The following is a 21,647-nucleotide window of genomic DNA, read 5'->3' on the forward strand; positions in this document are numbered from 1 at the left end:
TATCATTGCAGTCATATAGAGTATTTTCACTCCCCTTTATTCTGCCTATTCACCCCTACCCCCAATCCCAAACTCTAGAAACCACTGATCTTTCCACTGTCTTCATAGTTTTGCCAGTTCCAGAATGTAATATAGTCGGAATCATACAGTGTAAGCCTTTTCAGATTGGCTTCCTTCACTTAGCAATATGCATTTAATGTTCCTCCATGTCTTTTTGTGGCTTGATAGCTCATTTCTTTTTAGTTCTGAATAATATTCCATTATCTAGATGTACCACAGGTTTTTTGTTTTTGTTTTTTAATCTATTCGCCCACTGAAAAATGTCTTGGTTGCTTCCAAGTTTTGGCAATGATGAATAAAGCTGCTTTAAATATCTGTGTGCAGGTTTTAAAAAATTGGATGTAAGTTTTCAATTCACTTGGGTAAATACACAGGGACATAACTGCTAGATTGTATGGTAAGTGGATGTTTAGTTTTGTGAGAAACTGCCAGACTGTCTTTCAAAGGGGTTGTACCACGTTGCATTCCCAAGAGCAATGAGTGAGAATTCTTGTCGCTCCATGTTATTGTCAGCATTTGTTGTTGTATTTTAGATTTTGGTCATTCTAATAGATGTGTGCATTGTTATCTCATTGTTTTAATTTGCATTTTCCTGATGATATATAATGGAGAGCACCTTTTAATATGCTTGTCGTTTTTTGATGATATATATATAAAGGGCTTTGGCTCATTTTTAAATTGAGTTTTTCTTTTCTTAGTGTTAAGTTTTAAGAGTTGTATATTTTGCATGACAGTGTCTTTTGCAAATATTTTTTTCCAGTCTGTGGCTTGTCTTCTCATTCTCTTGACATTGTTTTTCACAGAGCAGAAGTTTTAAATTTTAATGAAGTCCATCTTATTATTTCTTGCTTGGATTATGCCTTTGGTGTTTCATCTAAAGTCTTTTCTATACCCAAGATCATCTAAGTTTTGTCCTATGTTATCTTCTAGGAGTTCTATGGTTTTGCACTTCATATTTAGGTCTATGATTCATTTTAAGTTAATTTTTGTGAAAGATGTAAGGTCTGTGTCTAGGTTCATTTATTTTTTGCATGTGGATGTCCAGTTGTTCTAGTAATGTTTGTTTAAAAGACAATCTGCTCCATTGTATTGCTTTTGTTTCTTTGTCATAGATAAGTTGACTGTATTTATATGGGTCTATTCCTGGGCTCTCTTTTGTGTCCTATTAATCTATTTGTCTATTCTTTTGTCAATAACACACTGTCTTGATGACTTGGCTTTACTGTAAATCTTGAAGTTGGGTAGTGACAGTCCTCTGACTTGTCCCATGTGTTATCTAGATGTATATTATTTAGTCCCCATGTATTTTGGGATTTTCCACTTATCTTTCTCTTATTCATTTCTATTTTAATCCCATTGTAATCTGAGAGCAGGCATTGTATGATTTCTATCCTATTTGTTAAGGTGTGTTTTATGGCCCAGAACATGGTCTGTCTTGGTCAATGTTCCATGTGAGCTTGAGAAGAATGTGCATTCTACTGCTGTTGGATGAATTAGTCTGTAGATATCAACTATATCCATTTGAGAGATGGTGCTGTTGAGTTCAACTATGCCTTTACTGATTTTCTGCCTGCTGGATCTGTTCATTTCTGATAGGTCAGTACTGAAGTCTTCAAGTATGATAATGGACTCATTTATGTCTTCTTGCAATTCTGTTAGTTTTTGCCTCATGAATTTGACAACTATTTTTAGGTGTATACATATTAAAAATTCTTATGTCTTCTTGAAGAATTGACCCCTCTATTATTATGTAATACTCTTTATTTCTGACAACTCTCCTTGATTTGAAGTCTGTTCTGTCTAAAATTAATATAGCCACTCCTGCTTTCTTTTGATTAGTATTACCATGCTATATTTCCTCCATCCATCTACTTTTAACCTATATGTTTTTAGATTTAGATTGGGTTTCTTTTAGACAACATATAGGTGGGTTTTGATTTTTGGTTCACTCCAAAAATCTCTGTCTTTTAATTGGTACATTTAGCCTATGTTCAAAGTGATTACTGATATAGCTAGATTAATATCTACCATATTTGTTTTTGTTTTCTACTTTTTGCCCTGGTTTTTTGTATCTATCTTTATTTTCAACTGAGCATTTTATGATTCTATTTTCTCCTTTTTTTAGCATATCAGTTATACTTTTTAAAAAAAATTGCCTTAGATTACAATATATATTTACAATCAATTCAAGTCCACTTCCAAATAACACTGTACCACTTCACAGGTGGTGTGATTGTTTTATAATAACAAAACCTTAATTCCTTCCTCCCATCCCTGGTATCATTGCTGTCATTCATTTCATCTCAGATATAAACATAAATATATATGATATATGAATAAGCATACATAATTGAATAATTATTGCTATTATTGGACAAACTGCTATCTATTAGGTCAGCTAAGAATAACAAAAACAGGTGCAGTGGCTTATGCTTGTAATCCCAGCATTTTAGGAGGCCAAGGTGGGAGAATCACTTGAGTCCAGGAGTCCAGGAGTCCAGGATCAGCCTGGGCAATATAGTGAGACCTTGTCTACAGAAAATTAAAACAAAAAATAAAAATAAAAATAAGATGGACATGGTGGCACAAGACTGTAGTCCCAGCTACTCAGGAGGCTGAGGTAGGAGGATTGCTTGAGAGCCTAGCAGGTGGAGGTTGCAGTGAGCCAAGATTGCACCATTGCACTCCAGGCTGGGTGACAAAGTGAGACCCTGTCTCAAAGAAAAAATAAGTTTTTATTTTACCTTTACTTATTCCTTCTTTGATGGTCCTCCTTTTCTTTTCTTTTTTTTTTTTTTCATTTTAAATGTAGATCCAAGTTTCTGACCTACATCATTTTCCTTTTTTCTAAATAATATCTTTCAACATTTCTTGAAAAGCAGGTCTACTAGCAATTAATTCTATTAATTTTTGTTTGTCTGAAAAACAATTTCTCCTTTGCTTTTGAAAAATAATTTTACAGGATGCAGAATTTTAGGTTGGTGTTTTCTTTCATCAACACTTGAAATGTCTTACTGTACTCTCTTTTTGCTTGATTTCTGAGAAGTAGTTCAATATAATTCTTACCTTTGTTTCTCTATAGATGAGGTGTTCCTTCCCCTCTCTGCCCAGCTTCTTTCAGGATTTGTTTTTAGCTCTGATTTTCTGTACTTTGAAAATGATATTCCTAGGTGTCTTTTTTGGGCATTTATCCAGCTTGGTGTTATTTGAGCTTCCTGGATCTGTGGTTTCACGTCTGACATTAGAGGGAAATTCTCAGTAATTGCTTCAAGTATTTCCTCTATTTTCTCCCTCTTCTAGTATTCCCATTCTGAGTACACCTCTTCTGTAGTTGCCTCACAATCCTTGGATACTCTGGGTTTTTTTTTTTTCCAGTCTTTGTTCGCTTTCCTTTTGAAGTTTCCTTGTCACATTTTCAAGTTCAGAGATTCTTTACTAAGTCATATCCAGTCCACTAGTAAGCCTTTCAAAGGCATTCTTCACTGCTGTTACAGTGTTTTTAGTTGCTAACATTTATTTTTGGTTCTTTCTTAGGATTTCAATCTCTCTGCTTATGTTGCCCATCTGTTCTTGCATGCTGTGTACTATATCCATTAGAGCCCTTAGCATATCAACCACAGTTGTTTTAAATTGCCAGTGTGATCGTTCCAACATCCCTGCCATATCTGGCTCTGATGGTTGCTCTGTCTCTTCATATTGTGTGTTTTGCCTTTTAGTATGCCTTATAATTTTTTCTTGATAGCTGGATGTGATGTACTGGGTAAAAGTAACTTCTATAAATATACCTTTAGTACTGTAGGGGTAGAGTGTGCGGGGGTGGGAAAGCAGTCTATAGTCCTATGATCAGGTCTCAGTCTTTTAGTGAGCCTGTGCCTCTGGACTGTGAACTTTACAAATGTTTCTCAGATTTTTCCTTTCTCCTTAGGTGGGACAGAATGGCTAAAGTGGACTGGAGTTGGTCATTTCCTTTCTCCCAGGTCAGTCAGGCTCGGATAATATCCCAGCAGGTTAGGCTCTGGTGAACTAGTTTCTTCTGAGGGCAGGTCATTAAGAACAACAGAGTGCTCTGGCATATTTAAAAATGGTATTTTTTTCTTCCCCCCACCAGAAGCACAAGGAGATTTTTCTCTCATATTTACCTGGATATTTAGCTGTGGGAATCTGGTTGAGCTCTGGGAAGTAAACCTTCCCCTATGTGGGAACCCTCCCTCCATGACTGGGTTCCCCTGGAGGTTTTAACTCTTGGTGTTGTCCACACTAAGCCTCCAGAAATTTGTCAATTACACTTTGGATTTTCTTACCCAGCATTGGTTCTTGATGCTGTTTCTGCATGTGTGTCTGTTTCAGGAAGCCGTTCCTCCTGGTATTTGCATTTCTGTCTCTCCAATTTTTAGGGGCAGCAGTCTGCCCTGTGTCCTCCCTCATCTTATGGATCCAAGAAGAGTTGTTGATTTTTCAGTCCAGTCAACTTTTTAGTTTTTAGGATGGAGTGGTGACTTCCTTACATACAGCACCAAGAAATGGAAGTCAAATGAGAACTTTTAATAGAGAGTAAGGATGGAGGTGTGTGCCAAGAATGACTAAAGAAGGGATAATTTGAGCTGAGTTGTGAAGAATGAGTTGGAATTAAGTAGATGAAATGGATCAGAGAGGTAGAGAGTGGAAGTGAGGTGAAAATGATTTTGGCAAAGGGAATGACAGGGGCAAAAACTTACGGTGAGAGTATGATGTAATGGAGCAACTGAAAGACAGTGGATTGGCTGCTCTGTAGATTTGGGGAGGGAGTGTATTCTAAAGTAGGCTAGAGAGAAAGGAAGGGGTCAAGTAATGCAGGGCCTTGTAAGTCATATTAAGGATGTTGACCTTTATGTTAAGCCTGATGGGAAGCCATTAAGTGTTCTGAGCTGGAGGTCAAGGAGAAGTTGAATGATGCAATCAGTTTATATTTGGAAAAGATCACTCCAGTTGCCAGGTGGGGAAGAAATAGGAGGGTCAAGAATACCTATAGCAATAGTCTTGGTGGGAACAAATGGTAGCTTGGTCTAAAACCGGTAACAGTAGAAATGGGGAGGAATGCAATGAATGAAGGGCAACTTGGAGGTAAAATCTACAGACTATGGTGATGGACTGGATGTTAGGGGTGAGGGATAAGAGAAGTCTAAAGGATGACTTCTGAGTTCCTGGCTCATATAAATTAATAGATAGTGGTGCCACTCACTGAGACTGATATCCCGGATAAAAGACAAGATTTAAGGGAAGAAAGATTGTGTTTTTGGGCAAGTTGAAGGGCCTTTGTGTGATATCTAAGTAGGCAGTTGGATAAAGGTCCAGAATCTCAAAGAGGGGGTGGCAAGGAGTGTGGGTCTGTAAATAAACATTTGGGAATCATCCTGAGTGTGGGTGTGACTGCTGAAGTAGAGAGTATAGAGTGAAAAGAGAAGCAGCCTAGGAATGTACCTTGGAAAACCCTACCATTTAATGGTTGGGTTGAGGAGGATAAGCCTGCAAGGGAGACTGAAGAAATGGCCAGTTAGGAGAAAACCCAAATGAGAGTAGTAGTATAAAAGCCAAAAGGAGAGGTGCTTAAAGCGGGAGGGAGTGATCAATAGTGTCAGACATGGCTGAGGGCTCAGAATTAAATATGTTTATTGAATGTATTGACAAAGAGACCATTGGTGACTTCAGCAAGGGCTTTACTGGTACAATAACAGAAGTCAAAGTCAAACTACTGTTTATTAACTTTCACAAATGATCTATTGCAACAAGGATGAAGATAAACTTAAAACTCAGCAAAACACAGAAATTAACTTTCATCAGTGTATATATTCATCATTGCATATTCCTGCTGCTTCTGTATCTTTTAGCAAAGTTTAATATTATGTAATTATAGTGCTTAGAAGGCCCTGTCATCATTTTACAGATGTGAACTGGGTAAAACTTGAGTCCATGGAGGCAGGAAGGCTGTGGGCCTTCCACGCAGCACACTGTTCTTTCCATTGCATTATGCTCTGGGAATATGGTTCTTTGTTCAAATCATCCTTTACTATTCTGCTATACTATTCCATATATCAGTATTTTAATTTTAGAAGATAAGTTTTATAACATCAGGAAACATATCTCTTTTTTTTTGACATTAATGTCTTATTCAAGCATATAGTATTGTATAATTTACAGAACAGGCATGTAGTTGTTTTTTTTTTATAGTGATCATATACAAGATACAGTATTCCTGTTACTTGGCACTCTGTTTAAGCATATGGTTTTGAGTGCATGGAATGGTAAGAATTTGAAGCCAAATGAAGGTTGAACTGAATATAGAGTATATGTCTAGGGATTAGTTCTTTATAAGAGTGATTCTTGGCACTTCAGTGTTTGATTGAAATAAGTAAGAACCCTGGCCTCCCTTAAAATATGAAAGTAGTATATCCTTCAATTTGCTTTTTAGACTTGATATTTTTCATTTTGAGATTTAATGATATCCTCTCTGACTCTTTGGGATGTCAGAAAAAGTCAAATTTAGAAATTACAGTCTGTAAGCTTTCCAAGTCTATTCCGATTGGATTGCAGGGGCCAAAACTTCCTAAGGCAAATGATATGCATAGTTTCCTTTCTCTTCAGTGAGAAATAGCAAATTTTAGTTTAGACTAATTAGTTCTGCTCTTATATAATGTTGTCTATTAGGCTTTATGGAATAAAACAATACAGTGGGCTTGAATATATCATCCAAATGAAGAAAGACAAAATCCTCAAATTTTCAATTAAACTCAGCTGAGTGTTTTCACTGGGGTTTGGTTGCAAACTATACACTTTCTTCTGGCTCTAATGAAATCATTTCATCTTCAGAGTTGTTTTCCTAACATACGAGCTTTCAGAGGTGAAAGACTTTTAGAGTCATACATTTAACAATTTTGACTTAATAACTTTGAAAGTTCTCCATGTACATCTGGATACTGAGATTTTGCATTCGAGAATTAATGAAATGTTTGGTCATGATGAAAATTGTAATTCAGTATACAGTTAGGACTGGTTATTAGTTCTTAGCAGCCTGTAGTAAAATTCTGTGGGCTGTGGGGGTGGGAAGGAGTGGAGAACAAGGTAGGGTGGGTAGAGTAGGGGAAATGCCTGATTATAGAAAGTGATCAATGAGGGGCAGAATCTTGGCCCTCGTGCTCATTGGAGCCTGCAGTCCTAATTTTATTAATGGGTGAATTTCCATCACCAAACTTGATCCCAGATATTCATAAAAGTCATTGCTACTTCTCAGCCATTAAACCTGCCCCTTCCCTGGCCTGTTAATAAAAATATTTATAACTCTGATATACCAGAATTAAAAGATTGCACTCTCCGTGCTTTAGTTAGTGGTTTAAATTGTTAGAAAAAAAGATAAACCAAATAAAACAATAAAACAAGCAGTTTCCAAAGTAGAAAAAGGATTGGGCTTTTGTCACCAACTGCATCTATGTCCCCAAATGACAAGTTGGTTAATGTCACTGTTCTTGATTTTTTATTTTGAGAATTAAAACTTAACACTCTTGAGTTGCAAAGGGTTCTTAATTGAAAAGTATCTTTGATAAACACATGATTAGGTTTGGAAGGGTGATGTTAATACAGATATAATTTTCTAGGCTTTGAAATATTAGTCATACCTACAGTATAGGTTCATATCATACATTAACACTTTAGTTATTGGCAACTACCTGTTTTTCTACCACAGTTTTTTGAGACACAGCTCAGAACAAGAAGATAAACTTGGAAGGCTTCCCTCCAATCAGTCAAAATTGATAGTGCAAAATGTATGCATTAATTCAAAGTAAAGCTCCTTGTCCTACTCAAAAGTGTGTTTTTAAAAATTATTATTTTAGGCCGGGCATGGTGGCTCATGCCTGTAATCCCAGCACTTCGGGAGGCCGAGGCAGGTGGATCACCTGAGGTCAGGAGTTGCAGACCAGCCTGGCCGACGTGGCGAAACCCCATCTCTACTAAAAATACAATTAGCAAGGCATGGTGGCTGGCGCCTGTAATCCCAGCTACTCAGGAGGCTGAGGCAGGAGACTCGTTTGAACCCGGGAGGCGGAGGTTGCAGTGAGCCGAGATCGCACCACTGCACTCTACCCGGGGCATCAGTGATACCCTGTCTCAAAAAAATAAAATTATTTTAGACATATTATTAGTATTTGTTATTTCCAGAACACAGTAGATATGAAGCAATGAATTATGACTGGTCCAGGAGCCCACAGAGTATTAGTAGCACAAGTGACAGCTGGTAGCTTAGCAGTGAAAAATGAAAATAAAAAGCAAATTTGAGGATTTAGCAAAAATAGAAGTGTAGGAAAAGTTAATGTACACAAAACAGCCTTTCATGCCGTAGTGGCCTTTTGCCTTATTCCTGTGTTATGGAATGGTGTGAGAATGAACGTTCTTATTAATCAGATGGCACAGAGTAGACACCCGATAAACGGTTGCTGAATGGGTCTTTAAGAAAAGGCTGGGTTATACTTAATTAATTCTCTTTATAGAATAAAGAAAAGGGTGTGACAGAGTTCCCTTTGCTGTAGAAAGTTTTCTTTAAAAATTTATTATTATTATTATTTTAAATCACACCTTCCCAACTTAAGGGAGTAAGCCTTAGCTACCAGGAAAATTAACTTTTGGGAATAGCCTTGTTTTTTCTTAATTCTAAATTAATCAGGAATTAGTGTCATATGCTTCCACATTTCATATTTACATTTTTATTTATTAGCACTAAGATACTACCACATGGGTGGTCATATAAATAATTTCTCGTTACTTTTGAATTTCAGAAGTCTCTATTATCTGGGGGAATGTATCAGAATTTGTGGGACGGCAGTTAACCCTGCACAAGGTAAGATTTATTAATTTATTAATAAATTAAATTTATTTATTAATTTTAATGTAGGCATCTAAAGGATCTTTCCTCCATAGTCTTGTATAATGTTGCTGGGAGCAGGGCAGTAGACTTTAGAGCCATCCCGTTTTAACTTCCAGTCCTGTGATTTTATGATGCTCATGCTTCGGACTTGTGGGTAATAGATGTAACAAACATGAATTTTATTTTTAGGTAATGAATTTGTAAGTTCTGCTCTTCTAGTGTTACAGAGTGTAGTGCTGATCAGCCTGGGTGTGGTGTAAGGAAACTAGATGAGTTCTGTTTGTCTGTGATCTGATAGTTCCTGGCATAGCTGTAGAAAGATATAACGCTTCTTGTCTTGCCTCCTTGCAGGGAATGGATTTTAATTGAAATAGAAGACTTGCCAAAATGAGAAACTTTGCCCAGGGCTGGACCGTTCCCTCCTGTTAAGTCTTGGCTTTAGATGCCATAAAACTACATGGAGATTTGGGGATGAGCTTGGGGGAAGCTGGGAAGTTGTGAAACTTTTATACCCCATTCAGAGGTCCTACTGTGAGAGCCCTTGGGCAGAATTCATACTTCAAATTTATTTTGTTTGGCTTGAGAATTTGCATTTGTTATCAGCACTTAAACTTGGGAGAAATTATATAATGTTTTGGATTTTTCCCCTCCCTTTCATTGAAAAATCAGCAGATCTAACGATTCTAGTCTTCCATTACTACGTGGTGACACATTTGGAGCTCAAGATGTGCTCTTCCCTTTAGATGGGGTGTGCAGTCCATAGCCATCACATTCCCTGGCTGGCTACTTTCACTCTCTTGCTTTCTTTTTTGGCTCCTATAGGCATTTGAGTTTGCAGTCCTTGATATATGATATCTCCAGGGAAACAGAAACCCAGTATGAGAGCTAAAAACATTTGCTTCTACCCATCAGCCAGGATCACTACATTGCAGCATATGATTTGGATGCTGGGTTGTCTAAGTGGCAGACATAAAATCTAAAAGTAGGAACGAGAAAGCAGAGATTCTCATGCCCTCTTAAATTCCTCTAATGGCAGATGATTAAAATTTAAAATGTCACACAATTTAGGACAGGAGTAATCTTGGTTAAAGATTAAAAGATGCTATGACATTCACACAAATTTTCTTAGCCTTTTGATGATACAGAGATGAGCGATCTGATGTCTGTAAATCATCATGGACCAATATATTACATTTTATACTCAGCTTATTTGAAAACTTAGAATTATAAAATGCTAACACTCTGAAGAGTCCTAGAGATCACTGAATTTTTAAGGCCTAAGCTTACTTCTCTTCATGTTTTTTTGATAATAATATTAAAGATTATTTTTTCTTCACTCCTTCAATGATTTTTTTTTTTTTTCCTTTCAGGGGGTTCAGATTCCAGGATTTGGAACTTTCACTTTCATGAGACAAAAACTTGAGGTGGGAAACAACAAATTTATCTTAATCCAGAGGCCTGTGTTTATTATGGCGGAGAAGCTAGTGCAGATCCATGGACTCAAACAAAACAAAGTATATACTCCTGGTAAATAATTCTGATATGTAGGATTTTCCCAGAAGGTTACTGTCCTGGGGATTAAAAAAAAAAAAAAAAAAAAAATGGAAGGGCAAAGCATAGCCAGTGCTGCTGTCTTACCTTCTGATTTGAGGAACTCACTTTTCATAAGGTGCTTTTGGCACAGGGAGGGGCCAAAGTGGAAAAATAATAGAGTCTTCCTGAAGGCTATTTTAAACCCCAGTAACCTAAGAGGTAGGAGTGAAAAAACCTGATGTAACGTAACAGAAAATTTATGTAAAAGCCACACCACAGAGCTGTAAGCCCTTTATTTCAGATCGTAAGAAATTAAAAGTGGTTATAAAGAAGAGAAAGTTAATTAGGATTTCTGGTTGGGAGAACTACAGTCAGTACCAGCTGTCAAAAAGATACCTTTCTATCATACGTATAATCCAAATCATTAAAATTTGAAAGTTAGAAGTTGAATAATTCCATAAAGACTTAATGCATACCTTACATACCTTCCTCACACCCTAAAGCCAACCTCCCTGCCTCCCTCCCTCCCTTCCTTAAATATTGGTTGAGAGCCAACTATGTGTCAGACCTTGTTCCAGGTGCTTGAGACATAGTGGTAAACAAAATAGGCATAATCCCTGCCACAGACTGCTTCCATCCAGCTTTAGTGTGTGGGCTTCCTAACACCTCCCTTGGTTACTTAGCAGCCTTTGGGTGCATACTTTCTGATTCCTGGCTGTGTTCCTTTTGACCTTCCTGATTGTCCCCACCCCCTGCATCAGACTCACACTTGGATGAATGGAGACAGTCTATCTCCGATGGCAACAGGCGAAAAGGCTGCAACTGTCCTCTAAGTTAATGTTCCTAAAAGTTAATTTTCAGAGTCACTTGAGTTAACTTTCTACTTTCAAAAGAATGATATATTAGAAGAACAAACGCCAACAAACCATACTTAGAATTTCTTAGGTATATATTCAGTATGGTGGGCTTGATGAACTTTTCAGCTATTTTTACCTAGAGTTTTTTTTTTTTCTTTTCTTTTTTTCCCCTTTCATGGGAACAAAAAGAAATACCTAGAGTTTTATGTCAGAAGAAATATATCCTATTTCATCAAAAACCTATCTAAGAAAATGAAAATAAAGCTAACATTTTTGCAAAAACATCTGTGCCTTAGAATTAAAGCTCATTTTCCATTTTGGATCTTGTACTGTAGTCCAAAAAAGTAATTTAGATCTAAAATTGTATTTTTTACTGGGTGAGGCAATTTCAGAATTAGACATATATGACTGAATTAGTTCAAAAGAATAATTCTAGGCTGGGCATGGTGGCACATGCAATGGTGGCACATGCCTGTAATCCCAGAATTTTGGAGGCTAAGGCGGGAGGATCACTTGAGGCCAGAAGTTCAAGACCAGCCTTGGCAACATAGCAAGATCCTGCCTCTCCAAAAAATTATTTCAAAGAACTTAGGTGTGATGGTTGACACCAGCAGTCTCAACTACTTGGGAGGCTGAGGCAAGAGGATCACTTTAGCCCAGGAGTTGGAGGCTGCAAAATAATAATAATAATAATAATAAGATAAATAGGGAAATAAATAAAAATTTAAAACCCCCAAAGAAAAATTTCTGTCTACATTTAGCTTTGGGGTTATGATTCTTCATTATTAATTAACTAGGTAACTGTATTTGTCTGTTCTCACACTGTTATAAATAACTACCTAAGACTGGGTAATTTATGAAGAAAAGAAGCTTAATTGACTCACAGTTCTGCAGGCTTAACAGGAAGCATGGCCAAGAGGCCTCAGGAAAGTTACAATCACAGCAGAAGGCAAAGGGGAAGCAAGCACATCTTACTATGGCGGAGCAGGAGAGAGCAAGCGCGAAATGGGGAGGTGCCACACACTTTTAAACCATCAGATCTCATGAGAACTCACTCACTATCATGAGAACAGCAAGGGGGAAATTCACCCCCATGACCCAATCACCTCCCACCAGGCCCCTCCTCCAATTAGACATGAGATTTGGGCAGGGACACAAATTCAGACCGTATCAGTAACTAAGCAAACATTTTATAGGGGTTTTTAAATATGAGTAAGACATAGTTCTTTTGAATCTAGTATAGATAATTAATATACAAGAAATGGGCTGGGTGCAGTGGCTCATGCCTGTAATCCCAGCAATTTGGAAGGCCGAGTCAGGCACATCACAAGGTCAAGAGATCAAGACCATCCTGGCCAACATGGTGAAACTCCATCACTACTAAAAATACAAAAAACAAGCTGGGCGTGGTGGCATGTGCCTGTAGTCGCAGCTACTCAGGAAGCTGAGGCAGGAGAATTGCTTGAACCGGGAGGCAGAGGTTGCAATGAGCTGAGATCACACCACTGCACTCCAGCCTGGTGACAGAGTCTTAAAAAAAAGAAAAAAGAAGAAATGATGAAACATGATTAAGTGCTATAAAAGCTGAATTGATCAGAACTGGATCAAATGCTATGACGCTCAGAGGAGAGTATGCCTAACTCTGCTTTAGGAAGATGACATGTAAAGACGTCTTAAAGGATGATAGGACTCTGTGAGCAGAGAATCTGTTGGAAGGTATTTCAGGAACAATATGAACAAGTCAAGAATATAGGAAAGAATGAAGCCTGTTAAGGAAGTAACAGGTACTTCTGTACGGCTGAGGCATATGATTGTGAAGGCAGGCAGAGGAAGATAAGATGAAAATGGTAGGTAGGGGCCAATTGTGAGGGGCCTTATATGGTGTGATAGGACTTTATAATTCATCCTGTAGGCACTGAGGAGCCACTGAAAGTTTTTGAGCAGGGAATTATCTGTACAGATAGGATTAGTTTAGAAAGATACTCTTTTCAGTTACAGTAGTTTGGTAAAATGCAGTAAAAGCCTGAATGAAGACAGTGATCATCAGGAGGGGAAGTGAGGGTATCTACTCATGAGACATTACTCTTGAGACATTTCAGATGTAGAACTGGTATGGCTTAAGTTGAGAGTGGCAGGTAGGAAGAGGAAGGAAGGCGTTTAGTATGACTCAGATTTTTTGGTTGGAGAACAGATGGATGCTCATGCTATCAACTACCTTTGTACAGAATGAAAGGGAAAGGTGGATTTTGGTGGTGGATAAAATAGTGAATTTGCTTTTGCACGTGCTGAATTTGAGATACATGTGGGGATATTTAGGTAGAGGTGATTCCAGAGCTTAGGAGAGGGGTGGAGACTAGAGATCAAGATTTGGATGTTTACCTCGGAGAGGATACACACTCAGCAGAAGAGATAAACAAGGACAAAATCCTATGAAACAAGTAAATCTCAGTATCTTATAAGAAGTAGAAGAGGAGGAAAGCCAGCAAAGGGGGCCAAGGAGGACGAAATTGGAGAACCAAGAGTGGTATCATGTATACAAGGAAAAGAAAGGGCATGGCTGGCAGAAGTTATAGGGAGGTCATGAGAAATAATATTTGCAAAGTATCCACTGACTTGGCAATCATGAGATGACAGTGTCCTGACTCAGACGAGTGGTCTGAAAGACAGATTGCAGAGAGGCAGCAGACAAATGGGAGGGGAAAATCCGGAGGCAGGTAAGACAGCCTTCTTTTTAAGAAATGTATATTTTTTTAAAAATGGAGGGAGGTGGTTGGAATTACTGTTAAATTGTGCAGGAGACGGCAGGCTGATACAGTGACGCTCATGTCTTATTAATTTTCATCGTTCAGCAGTGGTGGACATTTGAAAGCATATAACTCATGCTTACTGAGTGAATCCTTAGAATATTCTTATCTTATCTATGTCCTATTTATCAGTGAAGCTTGTTGTTGTCTCTCTTTGGCTTTGTCATCTTTATTCTCTATGCTATTTACCCTTTTTATGACTTGTGAACCTCATATTACTCCTACATCTGTTCCAGTTGAATAGATCCTGTGCTTCCTTCAAGCTAGATATAATCATATTCCTCTGAAATGTCATATATGGGCTCGTTAGAGAGGAAAAGCTTTCTGTGAGTCATTCAGTCTGATACCCTTGTATAAGACCCTATTTCATTTAAATGATAACTTCTAGTGAAGATGGTTCTCTTTTCAAAATATTTAACACTTGTAGGTATTTGTAATCATGTAAAAATGGCATAACTGGAGGAGATAGGCAAATATATCAGTTAATTCTTGTACTGCTATAAAGAAATACCTGAGACTGAGTAATTTATAAAGAAAAGAGGTTTAATTGGCCCATGGTTCTACAGGCTGTACAGAAGTATGGCTGGGGAGGCCTCAGGAAACTTACAATCATGGTGGAAGGCAAAGGGGAACCAGTCATGTCTTGCAAGGCTGGAGCAGGAGTAAAAGGGAGAATGGAGGGAGGTGCTACACACTTTCAAACAACCAGATTTCATGACAGCTCACTCACTATCATGAGGACAGCACCCAGGGGAATGGTGTTAAACCATACATTAAGGATCCACCCCCATGATCCAATCACCTCCCAATAGGCCCCACCTCCAACATTGGGGAATACAATTCAACATGAGATTTGGGTGGGGACACAGATCCAAACCATATCAGCAAATATTGCTCCAGTATGTCCTAAAATATAAGGGGGATGAAAACGTTAGGAAACCCTCTGAGGAAGAGAATTAGTTATTATATGTGTCCTAGAGAAAATCAAAAGCTTGTCTACAGTGTTATTTAGAAAGCTAACTGTTCTTATTTTGAGCACTGAACTTACACTTTTAGAGAACACTTTGAGAGAAATACTTTAGGAAAATTGTACTGATTAATATGTTAGTAACTACTTAATTGTCTGCAGTAATATTATTACATTGGGTACAACTAAAGGCTTCATCCAGAAAGTTCTATTTTAGGGTATTGAGAATCAGATAATTATTTGTGAGTGTGTATATATCCTTATCGTAATCACCACTTTCTCCCACCCCAACTGTCTTTTCTCCTCTAGGTGATATCCCAATTGTTCCACTTAATTTTGTCATGATATCCCTGGAGGGTCCATTTAACAGAGATGTAGTGGAAGGATGTGTGAAGGAGACGTTGCTTTTTTTATCGCGATCCATTTCCATGAAACAAAACGTGGAGTTTACATTCAAAGGAATTGGGGTCCTCATGATCAGAGACAACAAAGTGAAGATGAGGTTTTATAAAGACTTCCTTTGTACCATGGATGAAAGTGGGGCTTTGGCAAAGGCCCTAGCAAACGTAAATTAATATTTTCCTTCTCCTAAGTCTTCTCCTAATTGTAGTTCTGATTTATCTGTAGGTGTGTTGTAATTAAGAGAAATGAAGATTGACATATTTGGGTGACAGTTACCTGAAGCACATGGAAGTGCTTGTTTATACTTGATTAACTCTTTGACAAAAAGATTAGGAAGGCAAACGAACATTAAGAGTCAAAGTCAACTGAGGGATATAAATAGTAATGGAAACTCTTCAAATTCTGAACATTTTATAGTATCTTATAGGTTTTTTGTTTGTTCGTTTTTTGAGACAGAGTCTCACTCCATCACCCAGGTTGGAGTGCAGTGGCACGATGTTGGCTCACTGCAACCTCCATCTCCTGGGTTTGAGTGATTCTCCTGCCTCAGCCTCTCAGTACCTGGAATTACAGGTGCGCGCCACCATGCCCAGCTAATTTTTGTATTTTCAGTAGAGATGGAGTTTCACCATGTTGGCCAGGATGGTCTTAAACTCCTGGTCTCAAGTGATCTGCCCGCCTTGACCTCCCAAAGTGCTGAGATTACAGGCATGAGCCTCCGTGCCCGGCCTATAGTTTAAAAACTTCTTCCACATGTATTATTTCATTTGAGTCTCGAAATATACAAGCAGCATTATTATCATCCTAATTTTACAAGTGAGAAAAGTAGGGGCTCAGAGAGGCTATGTGGGAATCCCAAGGTGAACTAGAACTGGAATTCAAGCCCAGACTTCCTAACCACTCAGTTTTTGCTAGTTCTACTATTTTACTTTTTTAATGTTGGTTCGACTATTTTATTTTAATGAAAGTCTGTAACAAAATTTAATTTGAGTCATGGAGTTTTTGAATCTTTAGCTTTTAATATGGCATGTTGTAGAAGAAATTTCCTAATTGGCATCATTATTGTCAACCATTAAGTAGCTGGTGTGACCTTCATGCTAAGCTGGATACAGCAGTTTAAACAAATGACATAGTCAATCTACAGGATTTATTGAATACTTAGTGTGCCTCAGGTACTCCTCTGGGAACTAACAAAGTAGACATGAATGAATTGAATTATTATGGAATGTTATATAATCCTATATCCCATAAAGCCAAACCCTTCTTTTTTTAATGAAAAGGCTATTGTATCACCTTGGTCTACCCATTTCTCCTTTTATGAAGCTTTGGGATAGGGATTTATGAAATGGAATTGTGCATAATGAAACTCCTGGGGTTTTTTTACACAATCTGGTTTCATACAGGATTGCTAAAAGGACTGCCAACCCTGTGTGTGGAAAGTGGGAAATAAATGCAGGAAAAACGCTTGCTTTTCCATGAAAATGCAAGGCAAGGTTTACAAGTCTATAAGCAAGGCCAAAGTGGCTAGCTCATCTCTAACCCTCAGGGATTCTGCAGAACTTTGTAGCTTCACTATGTGTTTAAAAGAGAAGATAGCATTTTCCTTGACCTGCTGAACTCTAAAGCACATCTTTTAAAGAATGGAAATTTTCCAAAAGAACTAGTCCTGAGAGATACTCTGAAAAAAGGGTTTGGAGGTCAAAGCTGACTGAAAACTGCTGATTGAATCAATAGCCCTCATGGACAGAGGGACAGAGCACATCAGCATGTTAAAGGAGCTGAGAAGTCTGGCTGGAAAGCAGTCAGTTTAACTGCCTGGATGTATTTAATCATGGAATTCTACGTTAATCCAATATCTCATTAGCTCTGTAGGACACATTTTGGAAAACTGCTGTAAAGTGGTGTCAGTGAGAGTTTATTCCCAAATGACCTGTAACTTAAAACATCTTGTAGAGTAGTCCCCTTGGAAATCTGTGTGCTTATTTCAGTGATGCTGCTTTTATTAGAAATATTTTCTATACTTCTTTGTGAGAATTCCCTTCAAAGGCTTTTGTAAGGGGTAGTACTCATGCAAAAATAATCATTTTATGTATTATTCTACAGTAAAAATGTGACAATGTGACTATTATGTTTATAGTTATATGAGAATTAAAATAGCCATTTGTTCAGTATTTACTATGGGCTAGCTACTTACACAGAGGAACTCATGGAAGTGCTATTAGATCCTTTTATTATCCCCAGAAACCTAGTGCCTAAGTCCACATACCTGTTAGCAGTGTGGGGATTTGAACATGAGCCCACCTGACTTGAAAGCTTTTCTCTTAATTGCCTAATTTTAGTTATTTGGGTCAAGAGCGGAATTAGAGAGCTTGCTCACTTTCCATGTATTTTTACGAAGTCTGCTATCTTCTTAAAGATATCTAAAAGAATCTGTCAACCCTGAAGGCAATTCCCAAAAAGGAAATGGTTTGAGAAAAGGCAACCCCAAAATAATTGCTGTGCAGTTACCCAGGGTGATTACTTTGATGAATGAGATCATTCCTCATTGGATTTTTAAGCTCTGGACTTTTAAGCGCTAAACATAAACAACAAGAAAAGTATTGTGGTAGCCTTGCCTATGAGACAGCCTGCAGTTTTTAATTTGTCTGAGTCCTGGCCGGCAGCCTATATGTAACCTTGCTCTGTCACTGTCCTCTAGAGGCCTGGCACTGTGGACTCGGTGTTGTCCAGCAGAGAGGCCTTGAGGAAGTGGCCCAGCAGTGTGCTTGCGTTTCCAAGGTAAGTGCTTTGCTTCATGGCTTCCTCCAGGCACTAGCACTCGTTGCTGATCTGCTGATCTCATTGGGTGGTATTTCTCAATGTTTTGTAGCTCATGCTCCTTTTAATGTATTCTCTGTCTCTCCCTCTCTAAATGCACCAACAAAGAAGAGTTTATTGCATGCACTTTCTGTAGTTAAGTTAAATAACAATGGATATTTATTCTTTTTTATCCTCCCTCAGAGATGGAGTATTGCTGTGTCACCCAGGCTGGAGTGCAGTGGCACGATCTCTGCTCACTGAAACCTCTGTCTCCTGGGTTCAAGCAATTCTCTCCTGTCTCAGCCTTTCGAGTAGCTGAGATTGCTGAGATTACAGGTGCACGACACCACGCCTGGCTAATTTTTGTACTTTTAGTAGAGATGGGGTTTCACCATATTGGCCAGGCTGGTCTCAAACTCCTGATCTCAAGTGATCCATCCGCCTCGACCTCCCAAAGTGCTGGGATTACAGGCGTGAGCCACCTTGCCCAACAGCCCATTTATAAAACTACCCTTGGCTCCTGGAAATTCTGATACTACCTTCCATCAACCTTAGTCCCTGCAGTATTAGTAAAACTCTTCTCACCTGCTGAGCTTTCCTCTACTTTGTAGCACTTCTTCTGCCCTAGCTGCTGCTTCTTCCTTCAGTTCAGCCCATTTCCTGTCAGAGCTCGGATTTTTACCACTAAACGGGTTAAACAGGTAAGTCAGAATAAGGAAACAGCTTTACTCCATGAGCACAGTGGTTGTTACTGGTGGTTGCATATTACTTCATTTAATCTTCACGACATTCATGTGACATATGTATTATAATTCTCCATTTTATCACGATACAAAATTAATTTTAATTTTTTTCTTTTACATGAATGAAGCAACATGGTGCACTATTGAGAACACTGGAGTAGGAGTCAGGAGACTTCAGTTTTATTTCCAGTTTGGCCATCACTTATTCATTGTGCCCTTAATTATGTTAATAATCTTAATTGCTGTGCCATTAACCACTGTGCATTTCAGGTGGAGGAAGTTTGGGGAATAACAACTAGCTTCCTAAAGCATTCTTACTTTAGGAAGTATGAGTACAGTATAAAAGTATGAGAATTTCTCAGATGTTTTGAGTGTGACATTCTCTTGTGCTTGTTGCTTTGGAACAACCCCCTCCTGGAAGAGCTGTTTGACAAATACCTCAGAAGATTGAGTGTGAAGTCAAGAGTAAGTCTTAGAGGTTGTTTTCCAGCCGTCTCATCTTGCACATGAAATGGCCATGCAACTAATAAGCAGCCAAGCTTATAGAAATAAGACCATGGCTCCTGGTCCAGTGTTCTTTCCATTGCACCATATTGCCTTACACTAAAAATAAATCAGCAGTTTGAAAATAATTTTGATTGTTTTGGAGGGCAAATGTGGCTGTTCCCTTTGACATATTTTGGCTTAGGCACTCCAGGAGGGAAATAATTGTAGTGGGTCAAAGAACAGAGATGGAGGCTCCATCAAGTCAAGGGCCTAGAAATGGACAAGGGGACTTAAATACTCAAAACAACTGTTCATGTTTTATTTATGTGACATTTGGCCCCTGAATTGACTGAAGGTACCCCCACCCCCACTCCCTACTCCAACCTAGTACTCCATACCTGAGATTAAAGAAATCCTACAACTACACACACCAACTGAACAACCCCCTTCCTCCCTGCTGCAAATTGTACCTGTGCAAGTCCTTCACTTTTGCCTGGGGAGAAGTGGCAAAGGAGGGAGGAGACAAATGGTTATTTTGGGGCATACTCTACCAGGCTATGAATCTTTTGCCTTCAAGCTATCCAACAACCTTTTCTCACTGTATCACCCCAGATCATCTAGTTATAGAACTAGGATATAAAAATTCAAATGGAAACAAAACCCAATAACCTAAATAAAGGACTTTAAGGCAATTTCTCTATATGCAAGCTGCTTTTGAGACTATGGTATAGAGGGGAAGGTCTTAGTCAGGTCCCAGAAAACTTTAGAAAAAATTAATCTATGATATGTACCCAGCACATCAGAGCAGTCACTCCTTGAAGAAAGTGGGCTTATTTCAGAATCAGCCAGATGGCTGGGTTGCTTCCAAGACTTGAAAGTTCACACAGTCACCTGTTCAGGTTCAGTGCAGCAGAAAAACATATTGGCTCATTCCTAGGATTGAGCTCAAGGAGACGGAAAACAAACTGCCTATGGAGACCCTTGTAGAAGAATGTGGAGAGAATAGAGAAAGGAAGTACAAGTTAAAAGACCAGTCAGACAAAGAAGAAGGCATCAGAGGTAGGCCAATGATTTTTGGATACAATCTGTCACTCTTTACTGCTATGAGCCCAGTCATATTGCTTAGCCGAAGGTAAATAAAGTTAAATTTACAAATAATCACTATATTATCATTATTATTACTTTTTTTTTCTTTGAGATGGAGTCTCACTGTTGCCCAGGCTGGAGTACGGTGGCATAATCTCAGCTCACTGCAACTTTCACCTCCCAGGTTCAAGCGACTCTCCTGCCTCAGCCTCTCGAGTAGCTGGGATTAATGTCATGTGCCACCATGCCTGGCGAATTTTTTTAGCTTTTGTATAGATGGGGTTTCACCATATTGGCGAGGCCGGTCTTGAACTCCTGACCTGAAGTGATCTGCCCATCTAGGCCATCCAAAGTGCTGGGATTACAGGCGTGAACCACTGCACCCAGCCACAAATAATCACTATATTATTTCTAACAAATACATTCTAGTCCTAGAATCCTGCATCTGACCTTAACTATGAGCTTACTTACTTTATGGACCTCAGGTCCTATGACTCTCAGGCTCTTAGATCATCATCTCTTTGCTGGCTCCCCATTGCTCAAAGGGGCCAAAACTCAGATGACTATAGGGTCCAGGCAGGTAACGCAAATGCAGGAAGTGATGTGGATATAAGTGGGTTGGAGACACGTTAGCTTACTTAACATTTCTTATGAAAAACGAAGAGTGGCAGTTTTATCACTCTGATGTTTGTAGAAAAAAGCTGGATTCTCATACCTATGTCTGCACTAATCTGTTGTGATAGTTGTTTTGGTGGAAGCAAATGAAGAACATCCTAGGACTCCAAAGATTTTTTGTTTTTTTTAACCAAAGACTTTTTATTTTCTTTTTGAGATGGAGTCTCGCTCTGTCACCCAGGCTGGAGTTCAGTGGCACAATCTGGGCTCACTGCAACCTCCGCCTCCTGGGTTCAAGCGATTCTCCTGCATCATCCTCCCACTAAGTAGCTGGGACTAAAGGTGTGCGCCACCACGCCCAGCTAATTTTTGTATTTTTAGTATAGATGGGGTTTCACCATATTG

The 21,647-nt window shown here is 38.6% G+C and overlaps 1 protein-coding gene across 3 annotated transcripts in view; it reads left to right on the forward strand.

The window, feature by feature from the left end:
- Positions 1-21,647, forward strand: part of CCDC81 (coiled-coil domain containing 81) — an 84,997-nt gene that overhangs the window by 36,881 nt on the left and 26,469 nt on the right. For all 3 annotated transcript variants that reach the window (XM_038005376.2, XM_008020436.3, XM_008020437.3), the window contains exons 2-6: positions 8,862-8,923; positions 10,321-10,477; positions 15,421-15,677; positions 18,212-18,291; positions 20,479-20,600. In XM_038005376.2, coding sequence (XP_037861304.2) covers positions 10,357-10,477; positions 15,421-15,677; positions 18,212-18,291; positions 20,479-20,600 — 580 coding nt within the window. In that variant the 5' untranslated portion in view covers positions 8,862-8,923; positions 10,321-10,356. The remainder of the gene's footprint in view (positions 1-8,861; positions 8,924-10,320; positions 10,478-15,420; positions 15,678-18,211; positions 18,292-20,478; positions 20,601-21,647) is intronic.

This window comes from Chlorocebus sabaeus, chromosome 1 (genome assembly GCF_047675955.1).
Source record: "Chlorocebus sabaeus isolate Y175 chromosome 1, mChlSab1.0.hap1, whole genome shotgun sequence".
In the NCBI taxonomy this organism is placed as follows: Eukaryota; Metazoa; Chordata; class Mammalia; order Primates; family Cercopithecidae; genus Chlorocebus; species Chlorocebus sabaeus.